Genomic DNA, 18,924 nt, shown 5'->3' with positions numbered 1-18,924 from the left:
AGCTCAACATGTGACCAGAACAACTTGCATTTTTATGTAGCATTTTAGCATAGTAGGTTAGCAGGAATGTTATCAAATTTTGCTTGACACTGAGACATGCGAGATATTAGGATAGGTGACCAAATGTTTGGTCATAGAGGTAGGTTTTAAGGACCGTCTCTTAAAAGAGGAAAGAGAGAGGAAGAAAGGTTTAGGGAGGGAATTCAGCTTAGACAGCTGAAGCAACAGCCATCCTCGGAGGGGATGATGAAAATCGGGGATGTGCAAGAGGCCAGAATTGGAGGAGCACAGAGATCTCGGAGGGTTATAAGGCTGGAGGAAGCTATAGAGATGGGCCGGGGCGAGCCAAGGAAGGATATGAAAACTAGGATCATCATCTACCTTGGTGAGGAACCTGTTTTGCTTGGCTTCAAAGGCCAATTTTCTTTGAAAGAGCTATCCAATTCATCCCACTCCCTTGCTCTTTCCTCGTCAGGATTGAGAATCCAGATTTAAAAGATTGGCTCAATCACATCACAGAACTATTTTCACATATGCCTTTTTTCTTTTCATGTGATGCTCTAAAAGAAGGTCTGCGGTGAGATTGTGCGCCCAGGATAGCTGTTTGGGTGCCCATGTGAATGCAGATTATCAGAATAAACATATAATTGAACAGAAGGGATTCTGCAGTTTTTAATCTGTCTAAGGAACATATTAACTGGATGTACCCCGCTCAACAAATCATTCTGTAAAACTTGCCAGTTGGTAACTCCTTTTGTTTCTGAGTCAGAAGTTTGTCTGATTCATGCTCTGCTCCAGTATTTAGCATGCAAACCAGACTGCTGTTCACTCTAGTGTAGTACTGACACAGTCCTGTGTTGCTGTCTTTTAGTTCTGCTTCCTTTTGTGGATTTAAAAATCTCCAGGCACTGAGAAAGAGCAGAGAATGTTCCCAGTCTGCTGACCAACATTGTTCCTTTGACTGTCAACACCAAAAAGAAAGATTAAATTGAAGGAGAGAAATTTTGCAGGGTTATGGGGAAAGAACAAGGCTGTGGGACTAATTGGATAGGTCTTTTAAAGAGCCAGCATGAGTTTGATGGGCCGAATGGCCTCCAGCTGTGCTGTAAGATTCTATGAACTGGTCATTCATCTCATTGATTGTGGGATCATGCTATGCACAAAATGGCTGCCAGTTTTGGCAATGTAGTAGTCACTGCATTTCTGAGCAATTTGGTTTATGAGGTTCTTTTGAGCTGTTCTCAGACTCCCAATGGAATTGTTAATAAGCTGCTATTTGCACCCAGCTGGAAGTGTGTTTTCATCCTGTCCTTTTTTTTTTACCCGCAGAGCATTGGGGAGCCTAACCTTTTATTCAGAAACCTTAGACGTCTTTTGTGCCCCTTTACAGTTCGAGACTGTTAGAAATGCAGTTCCTCTGGCACCTCGTCCAGTTGACGTGGTTTGCCTCAATGTTTATGCAAATTGGACGATGAACTTGAATTATTTTGAATAAAAGAAAGCAGGAAATGGGGCATGTGTTGTTGTCGACAGTAAAAGGCCTCTCATAAACAAACCATGAATAAGCAGGATGTTTTCTTTACCTCGTTATTTGGCTGCTGTTTCCTTTGGCTGAGAATTGAAGCTGTGATTGCCTCCTCTTGCCTGAAGTGGCTAACTTGTCTCGCGCTGAGTCGCAAGGTTCTGCGTTCAGGCCCCACTCCAGGACTTGAGCCCAAAAATTAAGGCTGACACACGAGTGCAGTACTGAGGGAGTGCTGCACCGTTGGAGGTGCCATCTTTTGGATGAGATGTTGAGGCCCCATCTGCCTGCTCTGGTGGATATAAAAGATTCCATAGTGCTATTTTTGAAGAAGAGCAGGGGTGTTCTCCCCGGTGTCCTGGCCAATATTTATCCCTCAACATCACAAAAACAGATTATCTACTCATTATCACGTTGCTGTTTGTGGGATCTTGCTGTGTGCAAAATTAGCTGCCGTGTTTCCTGCATTACAACAACGACTACCCTTCACAATTACTTGATTGGCTGCAAAGCGCTATGAGACATCCGGTGATCATAAAATGCGCTATATAAATGCAAGCCTTTTAAATCTAATTTTTTTTTTTTACAACTTGAAAGTTTCCTCAAATACATCTGAATAAAGTTTATTGCAGTGGGTGGCTAATGTTGGGAGTGCGGATTGGGTCAGCTGGAGCTGGGCGGTCATGTGCTGAAACCTCCGGGAATACGTCCAATCGGAGTTGGTACCTCTAGTCTGTGCTTGGGCAGCATGTGCCTCCTTGCGGAGAGCAAATGAGAGTTTATCTTTGAGCTTAGAAAACTGGGCATGGGAGCGGTATGGCCACGTGAAGTGCTTTTTGCTTTTGGGAGCTCTCCTCATTTGACCCCATATTAAATTACTCATACGTTGTAATGAAGATGGAAATGGAAAATGTAATTGTGTGTTTAGTGTGGGCTCAGGGTCAGGACTCTCTGCTCCCCCTCTTTCCCCCCACCCCCTTACCCCATTTTAAGGGGGCACTGTTTTCAGTTTTATGTGCGATGGTTCCTACATTACAAAAGTGACTACACTTCAAAGTGCTCCATTGGCTATAAAACTGTTTGGGATGTCTTGAGGTTGTGAAAGGCTCTATATAAATGCAAGTCTTGTTGTTTCTTTAGATACTAGCTCTTATACAGTTGTCGCTATGTACAGTTTAAATCAGTGCCTTTGCTTTTTTAAAAAAAAAGTGTGATGCTGCAATATGTTGTCCATTAGATAGAGAAGCACATTACTAATAGCAATACCTGCCCATTTACCTCCTCTCTCCTCATATCCCAGGCCCCAAACACTCTCTTTCAGGTGAAGCAGCGATTTACTTGTACTTCTTTCAATGTAGTATACTGTATTCGCTGCTCACAGTGTGGTCTCCTCTACATTGGGGAGACCAAACGCAGACTGGGTGACTGCTTTGTGGAACACCTCCACTCAGTCCGCAAGCATGACCCCGAGCTTCCGGTTGCTGGCCATTTCAACCCCCCGCCCACCACCACCGCTCTCATGCTCACATCTCTGCCATGGGATTGCTGCAGTGTTCCAGTGTCCAGTGAACATCAACGCAAGCTCGAAGAGCAGCCTCTCATTTACTGATTAGGCACGCTACAGCCTGCCGGACTGAACATTGAGTTCAATAATTTCAGAACATGACGGGGCCCCCATTTTTATTTTTAGTTTGTGCTTGGGGCCAGACTGTTCAGTTTTCTGTCAATTAACACCGTCTCTGTACTAACGCTTTGTCTTTCAGCACACCATTTACATACCATTTGCCTTTGCTCCATGGCCTTCTGGTCAGTTATTCTCTGTGACCTTCTCATATCAACACCTTCTCTTTTGTTATCTCTTGCCCCACCCCCACTTTATTTGCTTAAAACCTATTACAGTTCTGGCTCTGCCAAGCTCTGATGAATGGTCACTGACCTGAAACATTAACTCTGCTTCTCTCGCCACAGATGCTGCCAGACCTGCTGAGTATTTCTAGCATTTCTTGTTTTTATTATTTATAGCTTGTTGCCCAAGGACTGAGTTCCAGTGAGGACAGAGTGACGATAAATATTTCATTACTTTCGATTAAACTGCTCTTCTAGTGATGCATTTTCTTGTGTGTTCAGATATTGAGATTGTTTGCAAGACTACTTTGCTACAAGGGACTTAATTAAGGAGAATAGCTGCAACTGTTTCCCTTGGAGTGAGATACGTTAGGAGGGTTGCACCATTGTGTTGAGACTTTTGCTGTGTTTCTCTACTAAAGAACAGGTGTGAATGGAGGGTTGCCAACTAGTATTCCTGGAGGTTTCATCACATGACCTCTTGCCAACCATGCTGCCCACACTCTCCCACTGTTGGTCTCCCAATGGGTCCGTCCTTACTGCATTCCTACGCCAAGTATAAAGTGAACAAACTCTTTGTTACTCGATTGGATGATTGCCGACTGTCAGTCAAACAGCCTATTTTCCATCTCATTTATGATTTGTAAAAAAAAATTGAAGTGCTCAAAAGAAAATGGAAATGATTTTTCTATGACAGCATAGAAGCAGGCTATTCAGCCCACCATTAAACTTTCCCTGGAAATCTGTCATGCTTCAAGTCTCGTGTTGGAAAGTGGTGGCCAAATCTCCAGCTCTCAAATTCTTCACCTTTTAAGGAACACAATCTCTCAAACTCCAGTGAGCGGAGAGCTATAATTGGGGGAGGGGTGCGATCCCCCTCTATGGTCTCACCCCTCCCTATCTCTGTAACTTCCTACAGCCCTCCGAGATCTCAATGCTTCTTCAATTCTTTTAATCGTGTGACTATTGGTGGCCGTACCTTCAGCTTTTTTTTTATTTCCAAAATATACTTTATTCATAAAAATCTGTTTAAAAAAAAATACATTACCAAACAGTTTCAAACAGCACCAAGTCAAAAAATACAAACAGTGCAAAGGAGAACAGTTTCCTTCAATACAATCGTGAGTTGCCTCACAACCCTTCCATTTCAATTGTCATGCCATATACATTTTTACATTTTACAGCACACGAAGTTTTCCCGATACAGTTCGAGGGGTTTCCCATGGATCCAGCCCCTCAGTTCACCCTGGTGGGGGGACCTTACACAGTGGTCTTTCCCCATTGAGCCTTTGCTGCGGCTGCCCCAAGCTTTAGTGCGTCCCTCAGCATGTAGTCCTGGACCTTGGAATGTGCCAGTCTGCAACATTACGTCGTGGACAACTCTTTGCACTGGAAGACCAGCAAGTTTCGGGCAGACCAAAGGGCGTCTTTCACTGAATTGATGGTCCTCCAGCAGCAGTTGATGTTTATCTCGGTGTGCGTCCCTGGGAACAGCCCGTAGAGCACAGACCTTCAGCTGCCGAAGCCTTAAGCTCTGGAATTCCCTCCCTAAACCTCTTTGTCTCTCTACCTCACCTCCTTTAAGACACTCTTTGAAAACCCATTGACCAAGCATTAGGTCACCTGCCCTAATATTTGCTTGCCCAGCCTGGTGTCAAATCTTGTTTGGTAGCATTCTGGTGAAGTGCCTTGGGGACGCTTAATTACATTAAAGGCACTCTGCAAATATAAGCTGCTGAGGGGGAGGTAAGCGATTGAGGAGGAGGAATGAATAGTATAAATTATAGATAGAATCTGTCTCATGACTCTAGTTCCCCACCGCCTTGTCCACCGCCCCGCCCCACCACAGCCACCACCTCAAGTTAATTGTTATTAAATGTAAGCTCGCTGGAGACCAGCTTTTGCTAAATTAACCACTTGGCAGGGGAAGGGTCCTATGATGTTCATTTCTCGAGCACTGTTGCAGAAATTTGATTTATTTTCTTATTGTAAAAGGCTATAGTTTCGCTTTCAAATCTGCCGCAATGAAATAGTCTCTTGTTGCAATGAAAAAGTCTCTTTCGTTTCAGATATTTTCCAAAAATAATTATTTTCGTTCACGTTGTGTCACTGGTGTGAAGTCTGTTTGGATAATGTCTGAATTTCCATTACTTTGGCATTGCTGGGTTTGTTCAAATAATTGAGTTTTGAAAGGCTTGGCTAATTGCCCTGGAGGTTTGTAGACACCGAACTCTCGCTGAGACACTGAGTGATTCAACCCACTCGCCTGGGGCTTCTGGTGCTGAATCAGAAAAACTTGTTCAGACAATTCAGAGAATGGTAATCTTGCCTTATATAGGAATGATTCCCCTCTCGTTTACGTTTGGCTGTGTTGATGAAGGTGTGCATAAAATTGAAAGCAACCTAAAAATTTCTCACCAGCTGCTATATAAACATGATATTCCATAGAACTTACAGCACAGAAACAGGACGTTTGGCCCAGCTGATGCACCTGAGCCTCTTTCCACTTTCCATCAAATGAATATTTTAGCTGTGTTGACAATTGGTGCCAATGGTGAGATCTCATGAGAGTGTGATGGAATGCAGATGAGTACCATCCTGAACAGATCATTTAAAATCATAGAATCGCGCAGGGCAGGAGGCTATTCGGCCCATCATGTCTGTGCTGGCTCTTTGAAAGAACTATCCAATTAGTCCCTCTCGCCCCTGCTGTATCCCAAAATTCAGGTTATATAGAATTACATAGAATATACAGCACAGAAACGGGCCACAAGGCCCAACTAGTTCATGATTTAATTGAGCATGATGCATGATTTGTTTAGTCATCTGCTTCAAACAGGGCAATTTTTTTTTTCTCCTCTTCTCCCACCTGTTGTGACCCAAGGATATCTTCTTGTCATGTTGAGGTCTGTGTAGCATTTCAGCTAAACTTGCTCGACTGATACCCTCGCCAACCCTCCAGGACTGCCCTGGAGCCTCCATGGCAGTATTGTCAGCAACCCAGGAGAAAAATCATGGGTTAAAAAAAATTGTTTTAAAACTTTTTTTTTTGTCTGTTAGGTATAAAAGATATCAGACATGGGAGAAAGAAGATTGTTTGACTGATAGTCAAGAATCATCCAATTGGGTAGTAAAGAGTCTATTTGCTTTCTGGTGTAGGAAGGCAGGGTACTGGGGTTGGGTGTGCTGGGGATCACTGGGGATGGGGCAGGTGGCGGCTGGAGGTCATGTGATGACACCTCCAGGAATATGTCCAACCAGAGTTGGCAACCCTACCAACTGGTGGCATATCCCAATCATGTATTGGGAAAAGTCTCCATTTTCTGGGAAGAATGCATGAAAAAAGGAAAAAAATCTATAGTTATATAGCACCTTCCAAGATACCAGCATAACCCAAAGCACCTTATAGCCAATTCATTCCTTTTGAAGTGTAGTCACTGTTGTAATGTAGGAAATGTGGCAGCCAATTTATGCACAGCAAGCTCCCACAAACAGCAATGTGAGAATGACTGGATAATGTATTTTAAGTGATGGTGGTTGGGGGATAAATGTTAGCCAGGAGACCAGGGAGAATCCCCCTGCTCTTCAAACTAGAGCCATGGGATCTTTTACATCCACCGAGAGGACAGACAGAGCCATGGTTTTATGTCTCATCTGAAAGATAGCACCTCAGACAGTGCAGCACTCCCTCAGTGCTGCCCTGTTGGTCTAGATTTTGTGCTAAAGTCTCTGGACTGGAACTTGAACACTTCATCCTCTGATTCTGAGGCGAGTGTGTGACCGTAACATGGAATGAAGGGAACGAATATCAAAAAAAAAATAATTCTGGGCATGGGTGGGAGCTCTATAGTAATATGGGAGATGCAACTGCAAACTGCAGTGGTATGGGCAGCCATCATCGTTGCTGCTGGTAATTTGCTTCCAGATAATTAGTGTCTCTGGAGGCTTTTGCACATCTCACTTGCATTGTGATGCTTCTGCCACAGGCAGTACTGTACTGTAAATAAATGGTACGTTTATGATATGAGTGAGAAAGTTTCATTAGCAAAATGAACTGGACTGATTGTGGATATCAACAGCAACTTGCAGTTATAAAACACCTTTAATACTGTAAAAACGTCCCAAGAGGCTTCACAGGAGCCTTATCAAATTTGACAGTGAGCCAAGTAAGAAGTTATTAAGACAGGTGACCAAAAGTTGGCCAAAGAAAGAGTTTTTTGTTACAGAGCGTCTTGAAGGAGGAGAAAAAGGTAGGGAGGTAATCCCAGAGCTTCAAGCCCAGGCAACTGAAGGCATGGCCGCCAATGGAGGAGCGATGAAATTGGGGGATGTGCAAGATAGCTTGCTGGAGTAAGGTCCCCTATTAATATTTATTCTCTCTTTTTGCCTGACATGTGCAACGAGTCTGCCATCTGTGCCTCCTGCTGCAAGTCTGTGCCAGAGACTGTTTGGGTGTAGCTTCATGCTTTAGTTTTGTAAGACAGAATGAAAGAAAAAAAATTGTTTTTATTTTTAGAAATAATCTCCCTGCAGTAGAAATCCCTCTCTGATGATGGTACAAAACAAACAGTATCTGAACCAACGGAACTGAATATCGGGCGCTCTCTACCCAGCAACCCACCCCTCCCTTGCCAAGAGACTAATTTCTAATGAAAAATGCAAGCATTTTTAATAACATTAGCATGTGGTGTTAATTATTCTTATGAATGAATCTGGTTAGGAAGCTGGGCTTGCTGATTTAAACACTAGATACTTCCTGCTTAATCCAGCATTCAGGGTCTTGTTCTACTCGGGATTTTGGCATGTGTTTGTTGAACGAGTTCTTGACGCCTCCGCAATGCACTGTCTGGCAAAATCTATTCGTGATGCGTGGGTGGGGGAGAAAGTGGCTTTAATAAAAAAGAGCTGTCCTTGAGAGATACTGAATATCCATGATGAGCAATAAATCCTATCTGCTTGAGTTTTGACCTGTCTGGATATTGAATTAATTTTTCCAATGCCCAAACTTTTATTCTGGGCCCTGGCTCAGGTTGCCAGCCCTCGTTGCAGTCACCATCACGTGCCCTCCCACTTCCAACTGCCCCGCCCCACGCTCTCGTCATTGGTCGGGCCGACACATCTATTCTCACAGCACTCCGCCTTCCCAAAACCAATTGGGAAGTGAACAAACTCTTCACTAGCCAATTGGCTAATTCTTGAATTGACTCTAACCTCCTCCATTCACCCCCCCTCCAGCCGCCATATCTCCGATATCTTTAAAGCTAATAAATAAAACTGTTCAAAGAAAAGGGAAAAACTCATAATTTTAACAGCCCAATGGTTTATCACCATAGTGTCTCGCAGCAGCATCCTGGAAATTAATCTGCAATTCCCAGAGACATCAGGATAATCCTGGAGGGTCGACAACCTTAGATGGGATATCGTATAGGGAGATGGGAAACACAGTGGAGTTCTATGTATAATAAAAGTATCAGCTAAATTGTGCACAGCAAGATCCCACAAACAGCTATGAGATCATTAACAGGCAATTTGTTTCACTGAGGTTGGCGGAGGGATAAACATTGGCTCCTCACGACTTTTGTTTCTAAAGCACTTTGGAACATTCTATGAAGTACTTTCTCTGAAGTGTGGTCGCTGCTGTTATACCCCTGCTCTTGTACTGAAATAAAGCTGTGGGATCTTCTGTGTCTAATTGTGTCGAGCACTCTGAAAACTTAGTGCTGGGCACCTCGAAGGCCCATTTTCAGAACGTTGAGGCTTTGGAAGGTGTTTTCTTTTCACTATTCTGTCCCTGTTTCTCTCTTGAATGCCCTTCTTGCTGAGTACAAATGCTTGCCAACCTAGGCAAATTGGTATTGCTCAAAAAAACCCAGCTTGAGAATAAGCCAGCATTGACGAAGACGATCAGAGGCTACTCTCAGGCTCCAGATGTGGATGTTATTTATCACTTGTATTTTGAGGAAGGGCTGAAGTGGGGGAAAAGCTCATCTGTTGAAGGAGCAAAGTTAGTGAAGCATTTTAAATATTTGTCATTAAAAAGAATTTTGCCTGCTTGAGCATATCCAGTTATAATTGCTCCACCATTATGGCTGGGCCTGAAGCTCTGCAATTCCCTCTCTAAACTTCTCCCTCTCTAAACTTCTCCCTCTCTTTCCTCCTGTAACACACTCCTTAAAACCTACCTCTTTGACCAAACCTTTGGTAAGCTGCCCTAATATGTCCTTATGTGACTCGGTGTTAAATTTTGTTTGATAATGTTCTTGGGAAGTGCTTTGGGACATTTTTACCACATTAAAGGTGCTGTATAAATGCAAGTTTTTGTTGTTTTGTACATTGGTTAATGTTAAGCATTTTTGTGCCTCACATTTCATCGTTTTTAATTTTTATAAAGAGAAAACAAAGTGACCTTTGTATTCTAGTCAGACCATCTCTCAGCAAAATTTACCTCAGCAGTCGCTCTCGCGCATCTAAGACCTTGCCCCAGATAAATACGAGGAAGAAAGGAATAGAAGGGTATGTTGCTGGGCTGAAATGAAGTAGGGTTGGCAGGTGGCTCATGTGGAGCATTCACACCGGCACGTACCAGCTGGGCTGAAAGGCCTGTTTCTGTGCTGTGAATTCTGTATAACTAGCTTGGTGCCAGCCTAGTTTTTGTTAAGATATTGGCTAACTCTCGCTTTCTTTCTGCTCCATCCTCTTAGGTTCAATACAAAGAAGATTTTGAAAAGAACAAAGGAAAAGGATTTAGTGCCGTGGCCAGCACTCCTGAACTTGAGCGGATCAAGAAGAATCAGGAACTGGTCAGCAATGTAAGTACCCTACTGGAGTCTTGATGTAGACCTGCAGGTCGTCTTTCAGTGCCCTTGACATAGAATTACATCCAATATACAGCACAAATGGGCCAATTGGGCGAACCAATCCATGTCGATGTTTATGCATCACTCTCGTCCTTCCTTATGTAACTCAATCAGCATAATCTACTATTCCCTTCTCCCTCAAGTTTATCTAGCCTCCCCTTAAATACATCTATACTAATCACTTCAACGGCTCCATGTGGCTGTGGGTTCCACATTCACGCCATCTCTGGGTAAAGAAGTTTCTTCTGAATTCCATACTGGATTTCTTGGTGACTATTTCTTATATTGTTGGCCTCCTAGTTTTGCTCTTCCCCACAAGTCGAACTTTCAGTATCTACTCTATCAAAACCTTCCATGATTTGCAAGACCTCTATTAGGTCACCCCTCAGGCTTCCTCTTTTAAGAGAAAAGAGATGCAAACTGTTCATCCCTTCCTGATCGGTATATCCTCGCAGTTCTCGTATCATCCTTGTAACTATGTTTTTCACCACCTCCAGTGCCTCTATCATTTTTATTATATAGTGGCATGAAGCATGGTCTCATTTTCTAGGCAGGAAGTAAAACCGAGATAAAAGCAAAATACTGCGGATGCTGGAAATCTGAAATAAAAACAAGAAATGCTGGAACTACTCAGCAGGTCTGGCAGCATCTGTGGAGAGAGAAGCAGAGTTAACGTTTCAGGTCAGTGACCCTTCATCAGAACTCAGTTCTGAAAAAGGGTCACTGACCTGAAACGTTAACTCTGCTTCTCTCTCCACAGATGCTGCCAGACCGGCTGAGTAGTTCCAGCATTTCTTGTTTTTATTTAAGTAAAACCGAGGAACTGTTGGGAGCTGCCTGGTCATGTATGGGTAGTACCTAGAATTACGAGCAAAACATCCTCCTGTGCTCTGCAATTTCAACAGTGGAATTCCCCTCTGCTACCTTCAGCAGGTTTCCACTGGCCTAATGGCAACTGTTCAAAATACTGTCATTTTTTGAGGACCCTGCTTGAGGTTCTCAGCATTGTAGCTGCAAGGTGATGTTGCAATGAGAGTCCAAGAGCGCAGAGTGCAATTTATCAAAGTAAATTTAATTTTTTAAGTTGTTTTGCTTTAGTTATTCTTTAGAATTATACATTACAGAAGAAGGCCATTTGGTGCATACGATAGTGCTGGCTCTTAGAAAGAGCTGTCTGATCAATCCCACCCTCCCCTTTCCCCATAGCCCTGCAAGTTTGCCCTTTTCAAGTATGTATCCATTTCCCCTTTGAAAGTTATTATTGAATCTGCTTCCACTGTCCTTTCAAGCAGTGTGTTCCAGATCGCAACCATTTGCTGTATAAAAAAAAAAGAAAATCTCATCTCCCCTCCTTGTAGGATTCAGCCCTGCAATGATTTTAGTTAAAGAATTGCTGCTTCAGGTGTGATGTGCAAAAATGCTGTCTTCACATGTGCATTTTGAAATGGGAGGAGACCTCTTTGAAAACACAATTTGCAATTTTCCAGTAGGTCAATGACAGCACCAGTGGCAGTTTCCTCATCCAATGTTTGCTTAACACTTCAGCCGCTGTGTTCAGGTTTACAGTAAAATCTGAAGGTTGTTTTAGTTACTGGGGAAACTAGGTGAAGGGTTGAGGCCTACCAGAGACAGCGCCACGGTTGAAATGAGACAACAAGGCAAATCCAGAAACAGTGAAGAGATTAGAAGTTTCGCGTTTTGAAAAGCTGGGATGGGAGGGACCGAGATATGTCAGGAATTCAGTAGTTTTGCAATCTTGGGATGGAACGATTTAGAGTGTGGTTGCAAGGAGGATGTGTGTCAGGCAACGTATTTTGGAACTTGGGAGAAAAGACCATTTGATTTAAATGGAAAGAACTGAGACTGGATGGAGAGGGGGTGGGATGGGGAGGGACTGGTTCACTCAAGTCCCAGTAAACATGCACGATTGATTTGGCAGAAATAAGGGGAGTGATTTGCAGTACAGTGGGACTTTGTGCTTGGATTAATCATTTATCTGGGCTTACTGGTTGGATTTTGGCTGAGCTCCAGGGCAACACTGTTTCTCAGTTAAGGATGTGTCCCTGCCTGTACTCCAACTGACAGTTACTTAAACAAATCGAGCTCACTACAAATTTTCTGGCAATGGAAATTGTTAAAGAAGGTTAAAAATTGTATCACTGGAGCTTTCCCAATAACTCTTCAAGTGTGCAAAGCACTACAAAACATTGGCATCATGCTTTATGCCTGCGATTCTGCAATGGTGCTAAAGTTCACTTCACCACAGCAATAAGGAAATGTAGAGTCAGTCACATCAGAACTCTTCAGTACCTCCTGACTGCCAGGAATAGGTCAGCGTTGCCAGAGGCCTAGACACAGGTCTCAACCTGCCCTCTTGTCTTTTTGAAGATATACGATACAGAGAGACTGCAGAGGAAATGAAGTAAATATGTGATGGTGATGTGGTGAAGAAGCAGACGAGGAGATGTGTTTGCCCATATCAGCCCTGCAAGTCCGAGCTGTTTTTCAATTCCCTCTTATGCACTTAGCATCTCAAAAGTCTGAGATAGCAGTAGAAATAGTTAAATACAAATAATTTGCTGCCTCCTGGTTTAAACTGATCTATACATGAATATGTTGGAATAATGTTGCTTTTTAAACTGATAATTTTCTGAATCAAGACTTTCCTTTTGTCTCCCATCCCCCTCCAAGAAAACCCCCTCACCAATGAGCGACAATAACTTACAATATGCACCAACCTGTTCACAAGCTCCACCTCTGATCACTAAGAAACGGACATTCAAGTGTTGGACGTCAGTGTAGAGAACAGCCGCAAGGATCATCCACTAGTGTCGGGGGTTGAGGTATGAGGAAAGATTGCAGGCTTTCAGACTGGAAGGAGTCAGAAAAATACATGATACTTAATGATGTAGAAACATGTAAATGTGGACAATTATTTTAAGTGAAGTAAGAACATAAAAGTAGGAGCAGGAGTAGGCCATGCAACCCCTCAAGCCTGCTCTTCTATTCAATAAGATTGTGGCTAATTTTGATCACAATTCCACTTTCCTGTCTGATTCCCATTTCCCTTGATTCCCCTAGATTCCCTGAGAGTCCATAGATCTATCTATCTCAGCCTTGAATATACTAAACGACTGAGCATCCACAGCCTGCTGGGGCAGTGAATTCCATAAATTCACAATCCTCGGAATGAAGACCTTTCTCCTCATCTCAGTCCTAATTGGAAGATCCCTTATCCTGAGATTATGACCCCTAGTTCTTGACTCACCAGCCAGGGGAAACAACTTCCCAGCATCTACCCTGTCAAGCTCTCTCAGAATCCAAGTTTCAATGAGTGGGGCAATGAGCTGAGATGCTCTTGCAGAGAGCTGGTACATACGTGGTCGTCTCCTGTGCTGTAACCATTCTATGATTCCCAGTCATTCTGCTAAACTCCAGCGAATATAGGCCCAATCAAGTCCACTTCTCATCATAGGCCAACACTCTCTCATCCCTGCTGAACTGATTTCTCCACATTACCAGCTACCCCGGATAACCTTTCACCCCCTTGCTTATCAAGAATCTATCTACCTCTGCCTTAAACATATTCAAAGACTCTGCTTTCACCACCTTTGAGGAAGAGAGTTCTAAAGACTCATGACCCTCTGAGAGAAAAAATTTCTTCTCATTTCTGTCTCAAATGGGCAACCCCTTCTTTTAAAACAGTGATCCCTGTTCTAGATTCTCCCACAAGGGGAAACATCCTTTCCACATCCACCCTGTCAAGACCCCTCAGGATCTTATATGTTTCAATCAGGTTGCCTCTTACTCTTCTAAATTCCAGCAGATACAAGCCTAGCCTGTCCAATCTTTCATCATAAGAAAGCCCGCCTATTCCAGGTATCAGTCTAGTAAACCTTCTTTGAACTGCTTCCAAATCATTTACATCCTTCCTTAAATAAAGAGACCAGTACTGTACACAGTACTCCAGATGTGGTCTCACCAATGCCCTGTACACCTGAAGCATAACCTCTCTACTTTTGTATTCAATTCCCCTCACGATAAACGATAACATTCTATTAGCTTTCCTTATTACATGCTGTACCTGCAGACTAACCTTTTGCGATTCATGCACTAGGACACCCAGATCCCTCTGCATCTCAGAGCTCTGCAATCTCTCACCATTTAGATAATATGCTTCCTTGTTATTCTTTCTGCCAAAATGGACAACTTCGCATTTTCCCACATTATACTCCATCTGCCAGATTTTTGCCTACTCACTTAACCTATCCATATCCCATTGTAGCCTCCTTATATCCTCTTCACAATCTACTTTCCTACCTATCTTTGTGTCATCAGCAAACTTAGCAACCATACCTTTGGTCCCTTCATCTAAGTCATTTATATAAATTGTAAAAATTTGAGGCCCCAGCACAGATCCCTGTGGCACACCACTCATTACATCTTGCCAACCAGAAAATGACCCATTTATGCCTACTCTCTGTTTCCTGTTAGCTAGCCAATTTTCTATCCATGCCAATATGTTACCCCCTACACCATGAGCTTTTATTTTCTGCAATAACCTTTGCTGTGGCACCTTATCAAATGCTTTCTGGAAATCTAAGTACAATACATCCACTGGTTCCTCTTCATCCACAGCACATGTAACTCCCTCAAAGAACTCCAATAAATTGGTCAAACATGATTTCCCTTTAACAAAACCATGTTGACTGCCTGATTACCTTCAATTTTTTTAAGTGCCCTGCTATAACGTCTTTAATAATAGATTCCAACATTTTCCCTAAGACAGATGTTAAGCTAACTGGCCTGTAGTTTCTTGCTTTCTGTCTCCTTCCCTTTTTGAAGTTACATTCACCAGTTTCCAGTCTAGCGGAGCCTTCCCTGAATCTAGGGAATTTTGGAAAATTAAAACTGACGCATCAACTATCTCACTAGCCACTTCCTTTAAGACCCTAGGATGACGTCCATCAGGACCCAGGGACTTGTCAGCCCGCAGTTCCAACAATTTGTTCAGTACCACTTCCCTGGTGATTGTGATTTTCTTGAGTTCCTCCCTCCCTTCCATTTCCTGATTTACAGCTAATTCTGGGATGTTACTTATATCCTCAATAGTGAAGGCCGATGCAAAATACCTGTTCAATTCATCTGCCATTTCCTTATTATCCATTAATAATTACCCAGACTCGCTTTCTATAGGATCAAAGCTCACTTTGTTAACTCTTTTCTTTTTAAAATATCTATAGAAACTCTTACTATCTGTCTTTATATTTCTAGCTGGCTCTCGTAATCTAATTTTACCTTCCTTATTAATCTTTTAGTCAATATTTGCTGTTTTTTATATTCTGTCCAATTTTATGACCTGCCTCCCATCTTTGCACAATTAGAGGCTTTTTCTTTAAGTTTGACACTATCTTTAACTGTTTTAGTTAACGACGGATGACGGGAACCCCCTTGGAATTTTTCTTCCTCATTGGAATGTATCTATTCAGTGTATTCTGAAATAACCCCTTAAATGTCTGCCACTGCATGTCTATTGACCTATCCCTTAACCTGATTTGCCAGTTCACTTTAGCTAGCTCTGCTTTCATGCCCTCATAATTGCCCTTATTTAAGTTTAAAATACTGGTCTTAGACCCACTCTTCTCTGCCTCAAACTGAATGTAAAATTCAATCATATTATGCTTGCTGCTACCTAGGGACGCCTTAACTATGAGGTCATTAATGAATCCTATCTCGTTGCACAATACCAGGTCTAGTATAGCCTGCTCTCTGGTTGGCTCCAGAATGCATTGTTTCAAGAAATTATCCTGAAAATATTCTATGCACTCCTCATCTGGCCCATCTGATTTTTCCAGTCTATATATAGGTTAAAATCCCCCATGAATATTGCTGTACCTTTCTGATAGGCTGCCATTATTTCTTCCTTTATACCCCATCCTACAGTGTGGTTAATGTTAGGTGGCCTGTACACCACTCCCACAAGTGACTTAATCCTTTTATTTAATTATTTATCTTATTTTCCTTTTTTATATATTGTATTAAGCTTACCACTAGTTCCTTTACTATTTTAAACATTAGAATTAGAATAGACCTTAACTAAGAACAAACAACAGTACAGCACAGGAACAGGCCATTCGGCCCTCCAAGCCGATCTTGATGCCTGCCTAAACTAAAACCTTCTGCACTTCCGGGGACCGTATCCCTCTATTCCCATCCTATTCATGTATTTGTCAAGATTCCTCTTAAACGTCATTATCGTACCTGCTTCCACCATCTCCCCCGGCAGCAAGTTCCAGGCACTCACCACCCTCTGTGTAAAGAACTTGCCTCGCACATCCCCTCTAATCTTTGCCCCTCTCACCTTAAACCTATGTCCCCTAGTAACTGACTCTTCCACCCTGGGCAAAAGCTTCTGACTATCCATTCTTTCCATGCCGCTCTTACCAGATACTACCCAAACAGCTAGCTTCTTCCCCAATCAATCACCCACCTGCTTGCCCGTGATGTCACACTTGATTTTCTTTGAAGGGCTCGTTCCACTGGAGGCTAGGCTAGCCTCTCCCAGCTCTCCACGCTCTTTTTGAAGTGAAGCCTCTCCCAGTCGGACATAGGAAATACAGGTTCAAGCTAATAAGCAACTTTTGGACTGATATGAAGAGGTACTTCACACACATGGTGATCAATACATGGGAAAAATACCCAGATAGTAATGAAGGTAAAACCCTGAAATCATTTAAAAACTATCCGGATGCTACATTGAAGGTATGTTGTCTGATGCAAAATAAATGAGATGCATGGAGTTCAGTTGATTGAAGATCTCAAACAGGTTTATTAAACAGCTAACTATTATATACAGTGCAGAGCTACCTATTTACAGGACTTGCCTTTTGGTGTTACAGTTGCAGAGAGAGACTGGCATGTAGTCACATGATTGCATCCCGGTACTTAGCTCGTAAGGGGACATCACACTTAAAGGCACTCACACAACAGAATGCTTCAGGATTTTTCTGGATGGATGATCTATCGTTGAACTGGCGTCCCTCATTCTCAACTATTTTGTGAGTGCAAATCACACTTGGGGAAAGCTCTTCAATATTGGCTGGTTAGGTTGAATTCTGGCATCCGTGAACAGTTGAGCGGCCTGCAAACACCTACCATAAAGAATTTTTAAAAAAAAATGGAAAATGCCCACTTAGGTGAAGGAATGGCAGTTGCTTCCGGCAAAACCCTAGTAAGGAATCGATGCCTTGAAAGGACAAGGGGTGGGAAGTGTAAAGAGCAAGCAAAAATCCATTACTGTCTGCAGCCAACTCCTTGAGGTATTTGTGCCAGATGGGGAGAATAGGGACCATTTATTAGAACTCCCGACAATAAATGTGTTTTGTGACATTGCTGATACGCAGAGGGAACAGCCAGTCTGACCCCTCTGACCAAAACTCAGTGAACGTTACCAATAGTTATGTGGACACACAGCCACAGCCTTCTCTTCTGTTCATTACCGTTCCCATTCTCAGTTTACTGTGAGATAGGGTTGGGGGGTGGTGGGGGGGGGGAATAAAGCACTTGAAATCCTTTGATCTTGTAATGTGTCATATTTAGTGTTGAAATTCTGCAGCACTGGAAGGATTTAAATGAACATGATCTGTCCAAATGCACTAAGCTGCTGTGTTCACTGAAGGGAAGGCAACAATAATCTCTATGACATGTTTGCCTTCTTAAAAGACCACAGCCTCTGAGTGCCTGACACCGCATATACTGAGCCACACTCACCCTTGCATGCTTCCTTAATTAGTTCCTCATTTACAGAAAATTTCAGTGGTGAAAAAATATTTGATTTTGAAAATAAAACCATAGGTTTCAGTGCAACCAGGAACTGTCGAAATGAAATGATTCCTAAATTGGTGTTTTATTTAAATTATTCTCCCCTCCCTTAACTGCTCCTGACTTTAAAAAAAAAATTAATTCTTGGCTTGCCTTTGAGAAGATGCTAGGAGGCTGCCTTCTTGAACTGCTGCAGTCCGTGTGGTAAAGGTGTTTCCTCACTGGTGTGGTTTCAAGGGCTGCAGTCACCTTGCAGTACCAAGTGCAATGAGACTTAATTTAGTGAACATTGATAGCGAGTGCACAGGTTATCGAGATGGTGACTTCTATTTATAAAGCAGCTGTGATGTAAAAAATGTCTTTGCATTCGAGATGGTTGGGGGCTAGAGTTTCGTGAAAGATTAGGATGGGTGGCGGAGAGTTTGGTGAAAACATGGGTAATGAGTGAAGAAAAGAACAAACTTGCATTTAACTAGCACCTTTCATAACCTCAAGACATCCCAAAGTGTTTACAGTCAATGAAGTGCTTTTGGTAATGTAGGATTTTAAAATTAGCGGGAGAAGAAGTGAATGGTTTAGGGAGGGCATTCCAGACAGTAGGACTGAGGTGACTGAAGACTTTACCCCCAATGGAGGATGGGGGAGGACACGGGGTTCGGGTAGTCAGGAGAATGCATAGAGTTCGAGGACATAGTGATGCTGGAGACTGGATGGAGTGAGGTTCTGGAAAGATTTGAAATGAGAACAGGAGTTTTAAATTTAATGCATCGGGTAGAGCATAGGATAGTGAGAACAGGGGTAATTAGCAAACGAGACTTGGAATGGATTTAAAATACAGTGCTCCATTTTGGATACGTGGGAGCGTATGGAGTGTCAAGG

The 18,924-nt window shown here is 42.7% G+C and overlaps 1 protein-coding gene across 1 annotated transcript in view; it reads left to right on the top strand.

Annotated features, from left to right (window-relative positions):
- The window catches only part of lasp1 (LIM and SH3 protein 1), a 160,644-nt gene that overhangs the window by 113,724 nt on the left and 27,996 nt on the right, over positions 1-18,924 (top strand). Inside the window, exon 4 of the mRNA XM_068013542.1 lies at positions 10,069-10,176. Within this exon, the coding sequence (XP_067869643.1) occupies positions 10,069-10,176 (108 nt within the window). The remainder of the gene's footprint in view (positions 1-10,068; positions 10,177-18,924) is intronic.

Source organism: Heterodontus francisci, chromosome 33 (assembly GCF_036365525.1).
Source record: "Heterodontus francisci isolate sHetFra1 chromosome 33, sHetFra1.hap1, whole genome shotgun sequence".
In the NCBI taxonomy this organism is placed as follows: domain Eukaryota; kingdom Metazoa; phylum Chordata; class Chondrichthyes; order Heterodontiformes; family Heterodontidae; genus Heterodontus; species Heterodontus francisci.
Note: the sequence above shows the minus strand (reverse complement) of the source record. Positions and strands in the feature narration are given on the sequence as shown.